The sequence below is a fragment of the Astyanax mexicanus genome, chromosome 1 (assembly GCF_023375975.1).
Source record: "Astyanax mexicanus isolate ESR-SI-001 chromosome 1, AstMex3_surface, whole genome shotgun sequence".
NCBI lineage: Eukaryota > Metazoa > Chordata > Actinopteri > Characiformes > Acestrorhamphidae > Astyanax > Astyanax mexicanus.
In genome coordinates, this window is record NC_064408.1 from 98436042 (window position 1) to 98454423 (window position 18382).

At 38.2% G+C, this 18382-nt stretch overlaps 1 protein-coding gene across 2 annotated transcripts in view; it reads right to left on the reverse strand.

Annotated features, from left to right (window-relative positions):
- Positions 1–556: 556 nt before the first annotated feature.
- The window catches only part of pkia (cAMP-dependent protein kinase inhibitor alpha), a 77027-nt gene continuing 59201 nt past the window's right edge, over positions 557–18382 (reverse strand). For both annotated transcript variants that reach the window (XM_022682019.2, XM_007248907.4), the window contains exons 2-3: positions 5118–5295; positions 557–1766 (exon numbers count right to left, since the gene is read on the reverse strand). In XM_022682019.2, coding sequence (XP_022537740.2) covers positions 1684–1766; positions 5118–5268 — 234 coding nt within the window. In that variant the 5' untranslated portion in view covers positions 5269–5295 and the 3' untranslated portion in view covers positions 557–1683. The remainder of the gene's footprint in view (positions 1767–5117; positions 5296–18382) is intronic.

Consider the following 18382-nt stretch of genomic DNA (forward strand, 5'->3'; position numbering starts at 1 on the left):
TTTCCTGCACAATAATACAGTTGGGTAAGCTGAGATATTTGGAGATTTATCTCCTGCCAAGCATAAAGCACTGGAAGTATCATGATATCATGACCCCACCCTGCAGTCGCCACTACCTTAGAGTTTTGATAAATGTGAATGGAGTGTCCCAGCAGTCACAAGGTAAAAATAAGAGCGTTCATTTCTGGGAAACAGTACAGATACCTTAAAGGTATGTTGAGCAACATACCCAACATACCTTAACAAACCAACACCAGTAGACAAATGCTGGCAGCGGTTTAAAATAAACAAACAAAAAAGAGCTGGTAAAACAAAGGTGAGAGTAGTCTAATGCAATGTTAATAGGGTATGACTGTGTAAAAAAATGTTCCCACCATTCATGCATTTCTAGAATGATCTTCAACCACACCCCCATAAGCAGAGTCAGGAAGGAGAGACAGAGGTAAATATATATATATATATATATTATATATATATATAATATTTTTAAACTATACCAAAACAGAGATCCCTCTGACACTGAGTAAACAAATGAATAAAATCCTTACAAAAACAATAGTTTTTCCATGTCAAACTCTATTTATTTGCAAGTGAAAAATTATTAATAAGGACAGCAACGTGATCCATTATTCTTTATTACTAAATTTGTCACATAGCAATTGAACAAGTATGGAAGACAGAAATATGAAAAGTGTATATGAGCTCAAACTGCAGTTTCAAAAAGATAAACTAGGCAGTTTCTGGGAAGAATTTTTGTTTAATGTTTTGTTTTCTTCTTAGAAAAAAAAACCACTCAAACACAAATCAATAAATCACAACATACTCGAAAGGTATAGCTCACTTTTTTTTTACATGGCAGCAGGATGTAAACACGTTTACATGTATATTCTCTCAGTATATTAGGAATATATAGCTTTGTGTCATGCATGACCCTTTTAGACCATATTTTTACATTTTTCACTTGTGATGACACCTAACTTGTCCAATGGTTAGAAGAGCATCTGTGTTATGTGAAGGTTAAGTACTTGTGTTTATTCGATAATAATAATAATAATAATAATAATAATAATAATAATAATAGAAAAATACAAACTGAAATGTCAAATTAATACATTATTCAAATTACAACACTACATATACATACAAAAAACACTCAGATACACATTTCAGCACGGCCACTTTTGAAGTTATGAGCCATAGTACCGATGCTAAAAGATGACTCAAGTCTTTCTCCATTCCCTTTGAAAAGTCTACATTTTCCTGCATCAAAAACACAGCAGTCGAAGAAAATCCTACACCTCCATCTGTCTGCATCTACACATCAGCAGCACAGGCTGGAGGTCTCATAGGTTTAGCTCCATTTGAACAGCTAACAGCTACAGTGATTAGCTAAGGGGAGGTGATGCCTACATCAGCTATGGTATTGAAGTAACTGACCCGTTCAGTGACACTACTGCAGAACGCCTCATCCGTTACTGAAGCTGCAGGCCCAGCCCCTTCCAGTAAACTGCAGGAGCTGTGCCTTAAAGGCCAAGCCGCTGCTGCTAACTCCAGAACAGCCCAGCAGAGGACACCACCTCCACCTCCGTGTGTACTCCAGCTCTTCCATGCTCAGTCCTCAGATCAGCCACTTGAGGGAGCTGATGGGATTTTTCCTCCTCCGCTTCTTCTCACAGCAGCCTGTTATGTTCCCTCTTCTTTATCCTCATCTGGTTTGGGGTCAGAGTCTGAGGAGCCCTGGCTTTTCTCACCATCATTCCCCTCATCTTAAAAATGAAAGGATGTAAAGAGAAGTTACAGGTGCATGTCTTTAACTACTGTCCACTATAACAAATTAGGATGATTCAAAAATGTATTTGAGTGTTGTCACAGAAAAAGTGACATGTATGAAGAACCTTTACATTGGACTAAAACAAAAGCACAAAAAAAAAAAGTTACTGTTCTTTAGATCTTATAAAATGATCTTAAAAAAAATAATTCATACAGTCTGATACAGTAACATACACCAATCAGACATAATATTATGACCACCCCCTTGTTTCTACACCTATTATCCATTTTCAACCGAGCATTTAGTATCAATTTGTATTTCTATAATTACAGACTGTAGTCCTGTATCTGTTTCTCTGCACAATTTATTTCTTCCTTTTACCCTGTTTTTCAATCAGGACCTCACAGGACCACCACAGAACAGGTATTATTGGAGTGGTGGCTCATTCTCAGCACTGCATTGACAATGACACAGTGATAATCTGTTAGTGCAGGTTGTGCTGAGTGGATCAGAAACAGCAGTGCTGCTGGAGTTTTTAAAACAGCTCAGTGTCACTGCTGGACTAAGAATAGCCCACCGACAGCATCTGGTAGGCAGCATCCAGTGGGCAGCGTCCTGTGCTCCTGCGTTTTGAAGTAGTGCAAATTTCAGTACTATCACATGGAGTAACAACAGGGATGCCTTCCTATCCACATAGAAAGAGCAAGATAATTTATGCTCTTTGGAACTGTCCCGTTTTATGAAGATACTGAAACTAAAATAATCGTACAAGTTATAAGAGATTCTAAAGCTTTAATGATCTGAATATTTTCCTGTCTATGTTCAATTCAGTAAATATTTTATTTTATTTCAGCATTATTCTGCTGCTCAGCATTAATGCCAAACTGAGCCAAAAGCATTATGATTTAAACATGATTTATCTCATTGTTTTTCTAAAATAACTACATGATTTGACTGAGTGTGCGATAAGATGCAAGAGATTGTCTGAACATAAGGAGGAACCAACTTCATAGTAATGCCTATGGATTTAAAATGGGGTGTCCCAATACTTTTGTCCATACAGTGTGCATAGGCATTATCCCACTGGATCTTTTAGATATGATCCAAAGTAAAATTATGTTTTAGATGCTGCATAAGCCTTTGTATATTGGTGGGAAGTAAAAAAAAAAGAAATGAAGAGAACACATTCTTTTCAACACATTCTTTAAAGATTTCTTTATATGGCTTTGCAAATTAACTCTTTTTTTGTTGATTTGTTTGTTTATTGTTCCAGATTCTGGACAATGAATAGGGCAGATCTTGGACTAAATTGCAGTGGCACTAGTAATTAAACATTAGACATTCTTTAGTCTATGGTTAATCTAATATGATGGGACCCATTTTGATTTTTGTGTGAGAAGATATTACATTATATCTAAACAGTACAAGTTATTGAAATGTCCTAAAATGCACAACAAGTGAACACATTTATAAATACACTACTACAAGACAGCTGGAGAGATTGGCCATCTTTTGAGAGCATAAAGGCCGCAGGGCATGGGGGAGCTTGGGTAAAGCCACTGTCGTGCTCCACATGGGCAGCTGTTTGTTAACAGAAGTGCACATAAAGCAAATTTGAAAAAACAAAGTCTCATGTGGAGAGCCACTAACAAGCTCCCAAACCTCCCTGCTTTGCCTGAAGCTCAGTCATCTGCTCCATAATTCATGGCCGCCCTGCATTTCAGTGCCAGATTAGATTACAGAAGTAGTTCCATGACACGAAACCTTCCGTAGGCCTCCTCTGCTTCTACACAATCTACAAATGACCCACTAGCAAATTAGCTTGAATACTGAGATAAGAGTATTGATCAGCATCAGAGCCATCGATTCAACTTGAGTTCAGCTGAGATCAAGTTTCAGACATAATGGCTTTTGTAAAGATGTTGGTGGGCAGTTATACAGCATCACATCAACAGCATCATAAACACAGGTTTAGTGTAAAAGGACTCAAATACACCCCAAAAAAAAGAGTCACCAGTCTCCTGGAGAGCTGTCCAGCAGAGTTAAGCTCCACCCATGACGTTAGCTCTCTGGAAGAACCGTGCTCTATAGGTTCACAAAGGTCAACTGCTAGTTTGCAGTAAAATCACTTGCCTAGAATAATGCAATCTTTACCACAGTAAATATAGATTTTGTTGTGGAGCAGATAACTAAAATATTTTACATTTTGCACAAACTTTATAATACCACTGACAGTACCATGCTGGAGTTCACTGAGCTCCTGAGTGAGACACATTCTTTCACTAATGTTTGTAGAAGCAGTCTGCGTCCCTAGGTGCTTAGTTATCATATTTTTTCACACTATAAGGCGGATTATAAGGGGCACTTTCAATAAATGTGTATTTTCTGGTCTATTTTCATACATTAGGCGCAGGGGATTATATTATTCAACGCTAGTAAGGAACAGGGGTGTCGCCATGTAATCCTTCTCATTCAGCTGGGCTGTAAAGATAAGCTAAAAAAATAAAGTCAAACTAGCACTGACTCTTGTGAGTGAACCACAACAATCTACACAGATTTCTCTCCTGAAAATTGTTTATTTGGGAGAGTAAAATGCTTCCATTTATTTAGAGTAAGATTAGATTTCCAGATTTTTACTAAGGCTGGTCATCCCACAGCACTACATATGGGAACCCTGAGTGTTCCGGTAAGCCAGGGTGATGTTAGCTAGCAGTTAATCGCATGTAGCTTATTTTAACACGACTACAGTCCTATATACTCGCCTCTGGCAAAAGAGCTAGCACTTAGTATGGTTAGCAGCTAACGCTAATACTGCTCCAGTCTCCATGCTGGAGAAACTAAACTGAATATTCTTTATAATGCTGTACTTCAGTGGAGTGGCTTTACCGCTCCTTACAACCTGGCTGGTAAAATTCATACATAAGGTGCACCGAATTATAAGGCGCACTGATGATTTCTGGAAAAAAATTAAGTTTTTTTTAAGTGTGCCTTATACTGCAAATAATACAGTGTAAATACCCGTGTCAGTGGAAGTAACTGAAACAGGACTTCAATGATTTTGATAGGCGAGTGAATACTTTTGGCAATATAGTGTATATATTGTTGGTACCATACTTTCCCTTTTTCTTAAAATAAAATAAAAAATAAATAAAATAAAATTTCACAATAGCTTCCATACTTTCACTACACCCCTAAATTTGAGTTTAGGTAACTCAGTCTACAACTTTTTATAACAGGTGACTCACTAGCACACTAAAAGGTTTCTACTGTTCAAGTTTTTAAGTTGTACAGAATATTCTTTGTGGCCCTTCATGAGAGAAGGTAAAGATAAGGAAACTTCACTTGCCTGCTTTGTTGATGTTGAGATCAGAGAGAGTCTGGGAGAGCTGACTTGGGTCCAGCCCACTGGAGTCCCCCAAAATGTCGTGCACTGCATTCCTCCTGCCAGTCCTTCCAGAGGCTATGAAGTCTTCATACGTCGCCTCCACATCAGTCATATCTAACTCACTTCAACATAGCAGTATCTGCAAAGAAACATAACGAGAGAGAGAGAGAGAGAGTGAGAGAGAGAGAGAGAGAGAAAAGAGAATAAATGACGGAGTTGATTTTAAATGTTAAATTATTTTCCAGTGATTCCAAGGTCTCCACACGAGCAAAAGCAGAGCGGAAGCAGAATGGCCCTGCACACTAAATAAAACATGTTTCGATGACGTTTTGTTTCTCTAGCCTTAAATAATGACAGAGCTTATGATGTATGATTTAAAAAAGGAAAAAAATAGCATTGGTGGAGTTTCTATGACATACTCTGTATTTAGGACCTTAAGGAAAGCTCCTGTTCGGAAACACCCACCATGTTCCTCAGTGTTGTTACAGTGACCCAGAGCATTACTACTTCTGTTCTTTAAGATACTTATATTCAGGGCTTATTTTTACAGAGGACACATAAGTGAGATTATCAAGGGATTAAGGGGGGAAAGCGCTGGAATTGACATTTTTACTTTAAAGTTTCAATTTAAATGAACAGCTCAGAAAAAAACTTTGCAAACTTTAAAAAGAAAAACAACCACAAAATATAGCCGCAAGCGGCAATCATCGGGTTCAAGCACCAACTTGCACAATGGTGCCTACTGGAGCATTGAATGGTGATGTGTAAGAAGGTCTAATATGATTGGAGATGCCCTGTCACATTTAGAAATTATCAAGCTTTTCACCTGTTATTAATGTTGAGCAGAGGCCTTTCAACCTGATCAGTGCTTAAATTCACATGTAAATCTAGTGAACTTTGTAGGATATTCATTAAGTGAGTTAGAACTAGTCAAAAGGTGTCTACATGTTATTGGTATTGATCAGGTGGCTTCAACCAGAATGTTCACAAAGTGGTATTCAGATTGACCTTTGAACCTTTGCAGAACAAGCTGAAATGTTTGACCAAACAAGTTTAAATTAACACAAAGGAGTGAATGTTCTGATATGACATGTAATTACGAAGTTATTATAAATCTAGTTCTGAATTAAATGGCGCTTCATCAAGCACCAACTAGCACAATGGTGCCTACTAGAGCATAGGATGGTGATGTGTAAGAAGGTCTAACACAATTGGAGACATTCTGTCACATTTAAAATGATCAAAAGTCTTTCACCTGTTATTAATGTTGAGAAGAGGCACAAAGGAGTGAATGTTCTGATATGACATGTAATGTCAAGTTATTCTTAATCTAGTTCTGTATTAAATGGCGCTTCATCAGAGTGATATTGTACAGAGGTCTTTAACATTGTGAGATTACAGCAAATACTGCAGAGTTACAGCAATTTAGGTTAGAAATTCCAAGGACGCACAGATTGCTTGATGCCTGGAGAGTATTGTATGTGAAATTTTCACAAATGTTTTTAATGAACATTTACCTAGAGACTCTACAGTGTGCAGCAAGACTGAAATGGAGGTGATAGGCCAAATATCCAGAGAGTAGTTTCAATATAGCTATTTTCAAACAATTAGCAATTATGAATGAACAAAGCACTTTTTAAACATAGTTGTATTGAGAAATTTGTCAGAGCCACTGTACTAAATATGGCAAAAACAATTAGATGTCAAAATAGTACAGCATGATTGACATATACTCGTTTTTTTGGAACAGCGCCCCCCAGTGGGCGGATTGTTTCAGCACTTTGCAGGTCACTACAGTGTCTCCACCTGAACATAACTGCCAAATATCATCCAGATTGGGCAACATTCAGCCTGCCAAAATGTCTGCTGAATGCTGATTGGCTGATGGTGTTCAGCCATGTTGATTGATTAAGTTGCCCTTTGAACATCCTTTAGAGGCTGTATGATAGATTCTGCATGCAAAGTTTCAACTTGCTAGGTTGCACGTTTGCTGAGAAACAGTGCTCCAAATTTACCTCTTGAAGTGAATGGGGCATATATCCGGAAGGACTAATTTGCATATGGCGGCCATATTGTTTACATATTTCAACTTTTTCTTAATGAATATTGAAGCGCATGCTCTCACGAGTGTTTTGATACCAAACATGCCAGGATTGGTCAAAATTCCTAGGACTAGTTTGCAAAAGTAGGTTTTGCATATTATGCAAATTAGCACAAAATCTATATAGACGGAAGTGCATGGTCCAAATTGAAAAGTTGTTGGTATTGACCCAAGGAATCCATCAAAAAAAGAATTTTGAATGTAGGTCTTATGGTTTTTGAGTTATTGAGAAAATTGTGAAAAATGAATTTCCTTGTTTATAGCGCCACCACTTGACCAATCGGTGCCATTTTTGTTGTCCACCGAGATGCACTGATCCTACATCTACCTACCAAGTTTCATTTCTCTATGACTTACGGTTTAGGCTGCACAACTGTTTTTTCAGGAGAAAAAGAATAATAATAATAATAATAATAAATATAGCCGCAAGCGGCGATTTACGGGGTTCGAGCGTTACAGGCAAAGAGACCCCTGGAGGCCAGTTAGGCTTAAAACATGTTGCCGGTTGACCGGCATTGCCAAACTGGATGAGGATGACCAGCATGACCGTGAAGACCAAGCTAGATTACCAGCATGACTAATCTGGATGACAAACTTGTTGACCATATTGACCAAGCTGGAAGACCATAATGACCAAACTGGATGACCAGCATGGCAAAGGTGGTTGGCCAGTATGACCAAGCTGGAAGACCACCATTACTATGAGGACAAAGCTGAATGACCAGCAGGACCATAATGACCAATGTGAATGGCCAGCATGACCAAGCTGGATGGCCAGCATAACCAAGCTGGGTGACCAGCGTGACCATAAAGACCATAATGGCAATGCTAGATGAGTGGTGTGAGTAAACTAGTTGAAAAGCTTTGATAAATTGAGCTGTAGTGTTCATCAGGTTTTATGTGGTGTCTTACTGCACTCTAGTGCGCATTTGGTGAAACAAATTCAGTTCTTAAATTGAAAAAACACAAGGCATAAAAAGGGCATATAAATAACCCGTATATAGTATATAAGTTTTGACCTGATTAACATTCCGCCTGTTAAAAGCTTGCTGGAATGTGATTGGCTAATAGTGACCACAAAAGTGTCCATATCAAATTTTCATTTGGTGTACCATTAGTGCATGGGCCATAGATGATAATTGGCTAGGATGACCTTGATAGCTTGTATGGTTCTAGAGAAACAGCTATCGAGCATTGGCCCCGCCCCCTGGGAGTGTATGTCTACTTAAACTGACAGGGTATCTGAGAATCATGTAATGATCAAAGGACTGAAGTGGTATTAGTGTCAGGTTAAGCATTCAAAAGTTATAAGTGTTAAAGACATTTTACTGCACCATGGTAGAACTCATTTGCATATGGCGGCCATATTGTTTATAAATGTAAAGGTTTTTTTAATAATTATTGAGGAGTAAGCTCTGCTGAACTGTTTGACACCAAACATGTCATGATTGGTCAAGGATCCAAGGACAAGATCTCAAAAGTAGGTTTTGCATATTATGCAAATTTAAAAAAAAATTAAGTGTGTGGAGCATAAACAAGAATGACCCAGGTGGCTGACCATCATGAACAAGAAGGATAAATATGTTCAATTAAGCAAGACAAGCAAGATTGAATAAGTTCAGCAGAGCTTTAATTTAGAATAATTCAAATGTAACTGTTTCACCAAATGACCACCAGAGCGCAGCAAGAGACCACATATAACCTGCTGGAAATCTATCACTCTATAAGTAAGACAGAACATTCCCTATCAGTGTGTTTCTATTTATTAAAAAGAGAAGAAAAGTCCGATTGGGCTCCAAATTGGTACTCATGATCAACTGGTCTGTATATACATGTATGTAAATTTGTGTGTTGATAGGGTCAAATGTTCCTTACTTCTGACCATTTAGGTTTGAAAAAAGTGATAATACAGGCTTATGGCCTACAAAATGGCTGTTGCTCTTTGGCCATATTAGAGGCAAAAAATATCTGATTTGGCTCAAAATTTGCAATCATGATCACAATATCAGTCTATATATGTATGTCAATTTCTGTGTCAATAGGGTCAAAGGTTCCTGACTTCTGTCAATTTAGATTTGAAAAAAGCGATAATACAGGCTTGAGGCCTACAAAATCGCTGTAGTTTTCCAGCCGTTGTAGAGGCAAAACATGTCCGATTTGGCTGAAAATTTGCAATCAAGATCAGATCATCAGTCTATATATGTGTATAAATTTGTGTGTTGATAGGGTGAAAGGTTCATGTCTTCTGTCCATTTAGGTTGGAAAATAGCGATAAATGGAATAAATTGAAAATAGTTATTTTTTCACTGTAGAGCCTACTGAAGACTTATTTGGCTCATACATGGCACATATGCTTCAAATGTCATTGTTAATTAGTAGCTTCAACAGTTTTGGCATGTTTTAAACTTTGACAGAGTTTTGGCCAAATAACTCTGAAAAGGCTTTCACGTACATGTTTGATCAAGGTGTTGGGGCCATAAAAAGTTAAAATTCTAACATTTTTTTGATAATTATTTACCTGCACGGTCTCAAGATTGTGAAAAGACCAAAGTTGATTTAATTGGTTGAATATCCAGGGACTAGTTCAAAAAGTGCAATTTTTACTCTACTGGCCACTGATGCAAAACAATACATTTTTGGTAAAGACATGTAATTACAAAGTTGTAAAGGTTACAGCAAAGCATAAAACTCAAAAAGAATAACAAGCCTAGGCCACTTGTACCTTTAGATATAACTGATTTTCTGCTATAGCGCCCCCTAGAGGCCAATCAACGCCATATTTTAATGGATGATAGAAGGCCCTCATGTACATGTACAATATAAGTATCGTCCTGATTGGTGATTGTTTAGCCTGTCAAAAGCTTGCTGTAATCTGATTGGCTAATAGCGACCACAAAAATTCACACATCAAAATATCCTTCAGTAGTCCATTAGGACATAGGCCACAGAGGATACATGCCAAACGAGAGCTTGATAGCTTGTACGGTTCCTGAGAAACAGATTTTTAGCTTTGGCTCCGCCCCCTGGGGGCGTATGTCTACACAGATTGACGGGCTACCTCAGAATCATGTTGGCATCAATGTTGTAAAGTGGCATTAGTGTAGGTTTAAGCATTCAAAAGTTACAGCTGTTAGAGTAAATTTGTGTGTGCCACGGTAAGATTAATTTGCATATGGCGGCCATATTGTTTACAAATTTCACAATTTTTTCGATAATTATTGAGGTTGGGACTCTGCTGAGTTGTTTGACACCAAATATGACAGGATTGGTCAATGACCCTAGGACAAGTTCTCAAAAGTAGGTTTTGCATATTCTGCTAAATAGCAAAAAATCTAAGTGGGCGGAGCTTAGTGGTTCTATTGACCTTTTTGATTTGCCATTAACCAAGGAATCATATAATGCAAGAATTTTTGCTCTAGCTATCAGGGCGTAGGAGTTACGAGGCCAAACACGTTGACCTTCCCCATAGCGCCCCCTTGAGGCCGATCGGGCTCATCTTTTGAATCTGAGTAGCGGTGAGAAGTACTACCATATGACCAAGTCTCAGCCCTGTAGGCCTTACGGTTTCTTCTGCCCAATCACTTCTATGGCAGAAAAAGAATAAGAACTATAAATATAGCCGCAAGCGGCGATTTACGGGGTTCGAGCGTTACAGGCAAAGAGACCCCTGGAGGCCAGTTAGGCTTAAAACATGTTGCCGGTTGACCGGCATCGCCAAACTGGATGAGGATGACCAGCATGACCGTGAAGACCAAGCTAGATTACCAGCATGACTAATCTGGATGACAAACTTGTTGACCATATTGACCAAGCTGGAAGACCATAATGACCAAACTGGATGACCAGCATGGCAAAGGTGGTTGGCCAGTATGACCAAGCTGGAAGACCACCATTACTATGAGGACAAAGCTGAATGACCAGCAGGACCATAATGACCAATGTGAATGGCCAGCATGACCAAGCTGGATGGCCAGCATAACCAAGCTGGGTGACCAGCGTGACCATAAAGACCATAATGGCAATGCTAGATGAGTGGTGTGAGTAAACTAGTTGAAAAGCATTGATAAATTGAGCTGTAGTGTTCATCAGGTTGTATGTGGTGTCTTACTGCACTCTAGTGGGCATTTGGTGAAACAAATTCAGTTCTTAAATTGAAAAAACACAAGGCATAAAAAGGGCATATAAATAACCCGTATATAGTATATAAGTTTTGACCTGATTAACATTCCGCCTGTTAAAAGCTTGCTGGAATGTGATTGGCTAATAGTGACCACAAAAGTGTCCATATCAAATTTTCATTTGGTGTACCATTAGTGCATGGGCCATAGATGATAATTGGCTAGGATGACCTTGATAGCTTGTATGCTTCTAGAGAAACAGCTATCGAGCATTGGCCCCGCCCCCTGGGGGGTGTATGTCTACTTATACTGACAGGGTATCTGAGAATCATGTAATGATCAAAGGACTGAAGTGGTATTAGTGTCAGGTTAAGCATTCAAAAGTTATAAGTGTTAAAGACATTTTACTGCACCATGGTAGAACTCATTTGCATATGGCGGCCATATTGTTTATAAATGTAAAGATTTTTTTAATAATTATTGAGGAGTAAGCTCTGCTGAACTGTTTGACACCAAACATGTCATGATTGGTCAAGGATCCAAGGACAAGATCTCAAAAGTATTTTTTGCATATTATGCAAATTTATAAAAAAAAAAATAAGTGGGTGGAGCATAAACAAGAATGACCCAGGCGGCTGACCAGCATGAACAAGAAGGATAAATATGTTCAATTAAGCAAGACAAGCAAGATTAAATAAGTTCAGCAGAGCTTTAATTTAGAATAATTCACCTGTAGCTGTTTCACCAAATGACCACCAGAGCGCAGCAAGAGACCACATATAACCTGCTGGAAATCTATCACTCTATCAGAAAGACAGAACATTCCCTATCAGTGTGTTTCTATTTATTAAAAAGAGAAGAAAAGTCCGATTGGGCTCTAAATTGGTACTCATGATCAAGTGGTCTGTATATACATGTATGTAAATTTGTGTGTTGATAGGGTCAAAGGTTCCTGACTTCTGACCATTTAGGTTTGAAAAAAGTGATAATACAGGCTTATGGCCTACAAAATGGCTGTTGCTCTTTGGCCATATTAGAGGCAGAAAATATCTGATTTGGCTCAAAATTTGCAATCAGGATCACAATATCAGTCTATATATGTATGTCAATTTCTGTGTCGATAGGGTCAAAGGTTCCTGACTTCTGTCCATTTAGATTTGAAAAAAGCGATAATACAGGCTTGAGGCCTACAAAATCGCTGTAGTTTTCCAGCCGTTGTAGAGGCAAAACATGTCCGATTTGGCTGAAAATTTGCAATAAAGATCAGATTATCAGTCTATATATGTGTATAAATTTGTGTGTTGATAGGGTGAAAGGTTCCAGTCTTCTGTCCATTTAGGTTGGAAAATAGCGATAAATAGAATAAATTGAAAATAGTTATTTTTTCACTGTAGAGCCTACTGACGACTTATTTGGCTCATACTTGGCACATGTACTTCAAACGTCATTTTTAATTAGTAGCTTCAACAGTTTTGGCATGTTTTAAACTTTGACAGAGTTTTGGCCAAATAACTCTGAAAAGGCTTTCACGTACATGTTTGATCAAGGTTTATGGGCCTCAAATAGTTAAAATGTCAAGATTTTTTTGATAATTATTTACCTACAGGGTCTCAAGATTGCATCAAGACCAAATTTGTATTGATTGATTAAGGACTTAAAGACAAGTTCGAAAAGAGCAATTTTTACTCTTTTGGCCACTGATGAAAATATTTGCATTTTTGGTAAACATATGTAATTACAAAGTTGTAAAGGCTACAGCAATGTATACAACTAAAAAAGAATAACAAGCTTAGGCCACTTGTACCTTTAGATATAACTGATTTTCTGCTATAGCGCCCCCTTGAGGCCAATCAACGCCATATTTTAATGGATGATAGAAGGCCCTGAGATACATGTAGGGTATAAGTATCGTCCTGATTGGTCATTGTTTAGCCTGTCAAAAGCTTGCTGGAATCTGATTGGCTAATAACGATTGCAAAAATTTGCATATCAAATTTTCCTTCTGTAAAACATTAGGACATAGGCCATAGATGATACATGCCAAAGGAGAGCTTCATAGCTTGTACGGTTCCTGAGAAACAGATTTTTAGTTTTGGCTCCGCCCCCTGGGGGCGTATGTCTACACAGATTGACGGGCTACCTCAGAATCATGTTGGCATCAAAGTTGTAAAGTGGCATTAGTGTAGGTTTAAGCATTCAAAAGTTACAGCTGTTAGAGTAAATTTGGGTGTGCCACGGTAAGATTAATTTGCATATGGCGGCCATATTGTTTAAAAATTTCTCAATTTTTTCGATAATTATTGAGGTTGGGACTCTGCTGAGTTGTTTGACACCAAATATGACAGGATTGGTCAATGACCCTAGGACAAGTTCTCAAAAGTAGGTTTTGCATATTATGCTAAATAGCAAAAAATCTAAGTGGGCGGAGCTTAGTGGTTCTATTGACCTTTTTGATTTGCCATTAACCAAGGAATCATATAATGCAAGAATTTTTGCTCTAGCTATGAGGGCGTAGGAGTTACGAGGCCAAACGCGTTGACCTTCGCCATAGCGCCCCCTTGAGGCCGATCGGGCTCATCTTTTGAATCTGAGTAGCGGTGAGAAGTACTACCATATGACCAAGTCTCAGCCCTGTAGGCCTTACGGTTTCTTCTGCCCAATCACTTCTATGGCAGAAAAAGAATAAGAACTATAATAATAATAAATATAGCCGCAAGCGGCGATTTACGGGGTTCGAGCGTCACAGGCAAAGAGGCCCCTGGAGGCCAGTTAGGTCTAAAACCTGTTGCTGGTTGAACGTCATTACCAAACTGGATAACCAAGCTGGGTAACCAGCGTGACCATAAAGACCATAATGACAATGCTAGATGAGTGGTGTGAGTAAACTAGTTGAAAAGCATTGATAAATTGAGCTGTAGTGTTCATCAGGTTTTATGTGGTGTCTTGCTGCACTCTAGTGGGCATTTGGTGAAACAACTTCAGTTCTTAAATTCAAAAAACACAAGGCATAAAATGGGCATATAAATAACCCATATATAGTGTATAAGTTTTGACCTGATAAACATTCTGCCTGTCAAAAGCTTGCTGGAATGTGATTGGCTAATAGTGACCACAAAAGTGTCCATATCAAATTTTCATTTGGTGTACCATTAGTGCATGGGCCATAGATGATCATTGGCAAGGATGACCTTGATAGCTTGTATGATTGTAGAGAAACAGCTATCGAGCATTGGCTCTGCCCCCTGGTGGTGTATGTCTACTTAAACTCACACGGTATCTGAGAATCATGTAATGATCAAAGGACTGAAGTGGTATTAATGTCAGGTTAAGCATTCAAAAGTTATAAGTGTTAGAAGACATTTTACTGCACCATGGTAAAACTAATTTGCATATGGCGGCCATATTGTTTATAAATGTAAAGATTTTTTTTAATAATTATTGAGGAGTAAGCTCTGCTGAACTGTTTGACACCAAACATGTCATGATTGGTCAAGGACGCAAAGACAAGATCTCAAAAGTAGGTTTTGCATATTATGCAAATTAAAAAAAAATTAAGTGGGTGGAGCATAAATAAGAATGACCCAGGTGGCTGAGCAGCATGACCAAGAAGGATAAATATGTTCAATTAAGCAAGACAAAAAAGATTAAATAAGTTCAGCAGAGCTTAAATTTAGAATAATTCAAATGTAGCTGTTTCACCAAATGACCACCAGAGCGCAGCAAGAGACCACATATAACCTGCTGGAAATCTATCACTCTATAAGTAAGACAGAACATTCCCTATCAGTGTGTTTCTATTTATTAAAAAGAGAAGAAAAGTCTGATTGGGCTCCAAATTGGTACTCATGATCAAGTGGTCTGCATATATATGTGTGTAAATTTGTGTGTTGATAGGGTCAAAGGTTCCTGACTTCTGTCAATTTAGGTTTGAAAAAAGCGATAATACAGGCTTATGGCCTACAAAATGGCTGTTGCTCTTTGGCCATATTAGAGGCAAAAAATATCTGATTTGGCTCAAAATTTGCAATCAGGATCACAATATCAGTCTATATATGTATGTCAATTTCTGTGTCAATAGGGTCAAAGGTTCCTGACTTCTGTCCATTTAGATTTGAAAAAAGCGATAATACAGGCTTGAGGCCTACAAAATCGCTGTAGTTTTCCAGCCGTTGTAGAGGCAAAACATGTCCGATTTGGCTGAAAATTTGCAATCAAGATCAGATTATCAGTCTATATATGTGTATAAATTTGTGTGTTGATAGGGTGAAAGGTTCCTGTCTTCTGTCCATTTAGGTTGGAAAATAGCGATAAATAGAATAAATTGAAAATAGTTATTTTTTCACTGTAGAGCCTACTGAAGACTTATTTGGCTCATACTTGGCACATGTGCTTGAAATGTCATTGTTAATTAGTAGCTTCAACAGTTTTGGCATGTTTTAAACTTTGACAGAGTTTTGGCCAAATAACTCTGAAAAGGCTTTCACGTACATGTTTGATCAAGGTTTATGGGCCTCAAATAGTTAAAATGTCAAGATTTTTTTGATAATTATTTACCTACAGGGTCTCAAGATTGTATCAAGACCAAATTTGTTTTGATTGATTAAGGACTTAAAGACAAGTTCGAAAAGAGCAATTTTTACTCTTTTGGCCACTGATGAAAATCTTTGCATTTTTGGTAAACATATGTAATTACAAAGTTGTAAAGGCTATAGCAAAGTATACAACTAAAAAAGAATAACAAGCCTAGGCCACTTGTACCTTTAGATATAACTGATTTTCTGCTATAGCGCCCTCTTGAGGCCAATTAACGCCATATTTTAATGGATGATAGAAGGCCCTGAGATACATGTAGGGTATAAGTATCGTCCTGATTGGTCATTGTTTAGCCTGTCAAAAGCTTGCTGGAATCTGATTGGCTAATAACGATCGCAAAAATTTGCATATCAAATTTTCCTTCTGTAAAACATTAGGACATAGGCCATAGATGATACATGCCAAAGGAGAGCTTCATAGCTTGTACGGTTCCTGAGAAACAGATTTTTAGCTTTGGCTCCGCCCCCTCGGGGCGTATGTCTACACAGATTGACGGGCAACCTCAGAATCATTTTGGCATCAAAATTGTAAAGTGGCATTAGTGTAGGTTTAAGCATTCAAAAGTTACAGCTGTTACAGTAAATTTGGGTGTGCCACGGTAAGATTAATTTGCATATGGCGGCCATATTGTTTACAAATTTCACAATTTTTTCGATAATTATTGAGGTTGGGACTCTGCTGAGTTGTTTGACACCAAACATGTCAGGATTGGTCAATGACCCTAGGACAAGTTCTCAAAAGTAGGTTTTGCATATTATGCTAAATAGCAAAAAATCTAAGTGGGCGGAGCTTAGTGGTTCTATTGACCTTTTTGATTTGCCATTAACCAAGGAATCATATAATGCAAGATTTTTTGCTCTAGCTGTCAGGGCGTGGGAGTTACGAGGCCAAACGCGTTGACCTTCGCCATAGCGCCCCCTTGAGGCCGATCGGGCTCATCTTTTGAATCTGAGTAGCGGTGAGAAGTACTACCATATGACCAAGTCTCAGCCCTGTAGGCCTTACGGTTTCTTCTGCCCAATCACTTCTATGGCAGAAAAAGAATAAGAACTATAATAATAATAATAATAATCAGAACAATTACAATAGGGTTTCTAGCACTACGTGCTCGAACCCCTAATAATCAGAACAATTACAATAGGGTTTCTAGCACTACGTGCTCGAACCCCTAATAATAATAATAATAATAATAATAATCAGAACAATTACAATAGGGTTTCTAGCACTACGTGCTCGAACCCCTAATAAATATAGCCGCAAGCGGCGATTTACGGGGTTCGAGCGTCACAGGCAAAGAGGCCCCTGGAGGCCAGTTAGGCTTAAAACCTGTTGCTGGTTGACCGTCATCACCAAACTGGATAACCAAGCTGGGTAACCAGCGTGACCATAAAGACCAAAATGACAATGCTAGATGAGTGGTGTGAGTAAACTAGTTGAAAAGCATTGATAAATTGAGCTGTAGTGTTCATCAGGTTTTATGTGGTGTCTTGCTGCACTCTAGTGGGCATTTGGTGAAACAACTTCAGTTCTTAAATTCAAAAAACACAAGGCATAAAAAGGGCATATAAATAACCCATATATAGTGTATAAGTTTTGACCTGATAAACATTCTGCCTGTCAAAAGCTTGCTGGAATGTGATTGGCTAATAGTGACCACAAAAGTGTCCATATCAAATTTTCATTTGGTGTACCATTAGTGCATGGGCCATAGATGATAATTGGCTAGGATGACCTTGATAGCTTGTATGGTTGTAGAGAAACAGCTATCGAGCATTGGCCCCGCCCCCTGGGGGGGTGTATGTCTACTTAAACTCACAGGGTATCTGAGAATCATGTAATGATCAAAGGACTGAAGTGGTATTAGTGTCAGATTAAGCATTCAAAAGTTATAAGTGTTAAAGACATTTTACTGCACCATGGTAAAACTAATTTGCATATGGCGGCCATATTGTTTATAAATGTAAAGATTTTTTTTTATAATTATTGAGGAGTAAGCTCTGCTGAACTGTTTGACACCAAACATGTCATGATTGGTCAAGGAGGCAAAGACAAGATCTCAAAAGTAGGTTTTGCATATTATGCAAATTAAAAAAAAATTAAGTGGGTGGAGCATAAATAAGAATGACCCAGGTGGCTGACTAGCATGACCAAGAAGGATAAATATGTTCAATTAAGCAAGACAAAAATGATTAAATAAGTTCAGCAGAGCTTTAATTTAGAATAATTCAAATGTAGCTGTTTCACCAAATGACCACCAGAGCGCAGCAAGAGACCACATATAACCTGCTGGAAATCTATCACTCTATAAGTAAGACAGAACATTCCCTATCAGTGTGTTTCTATTTATTAAAAAGAGAAGAAAAGTCCGATTGGGCTCCAAATTGGTACTCATGATTAAGTGGTCTGCATATATA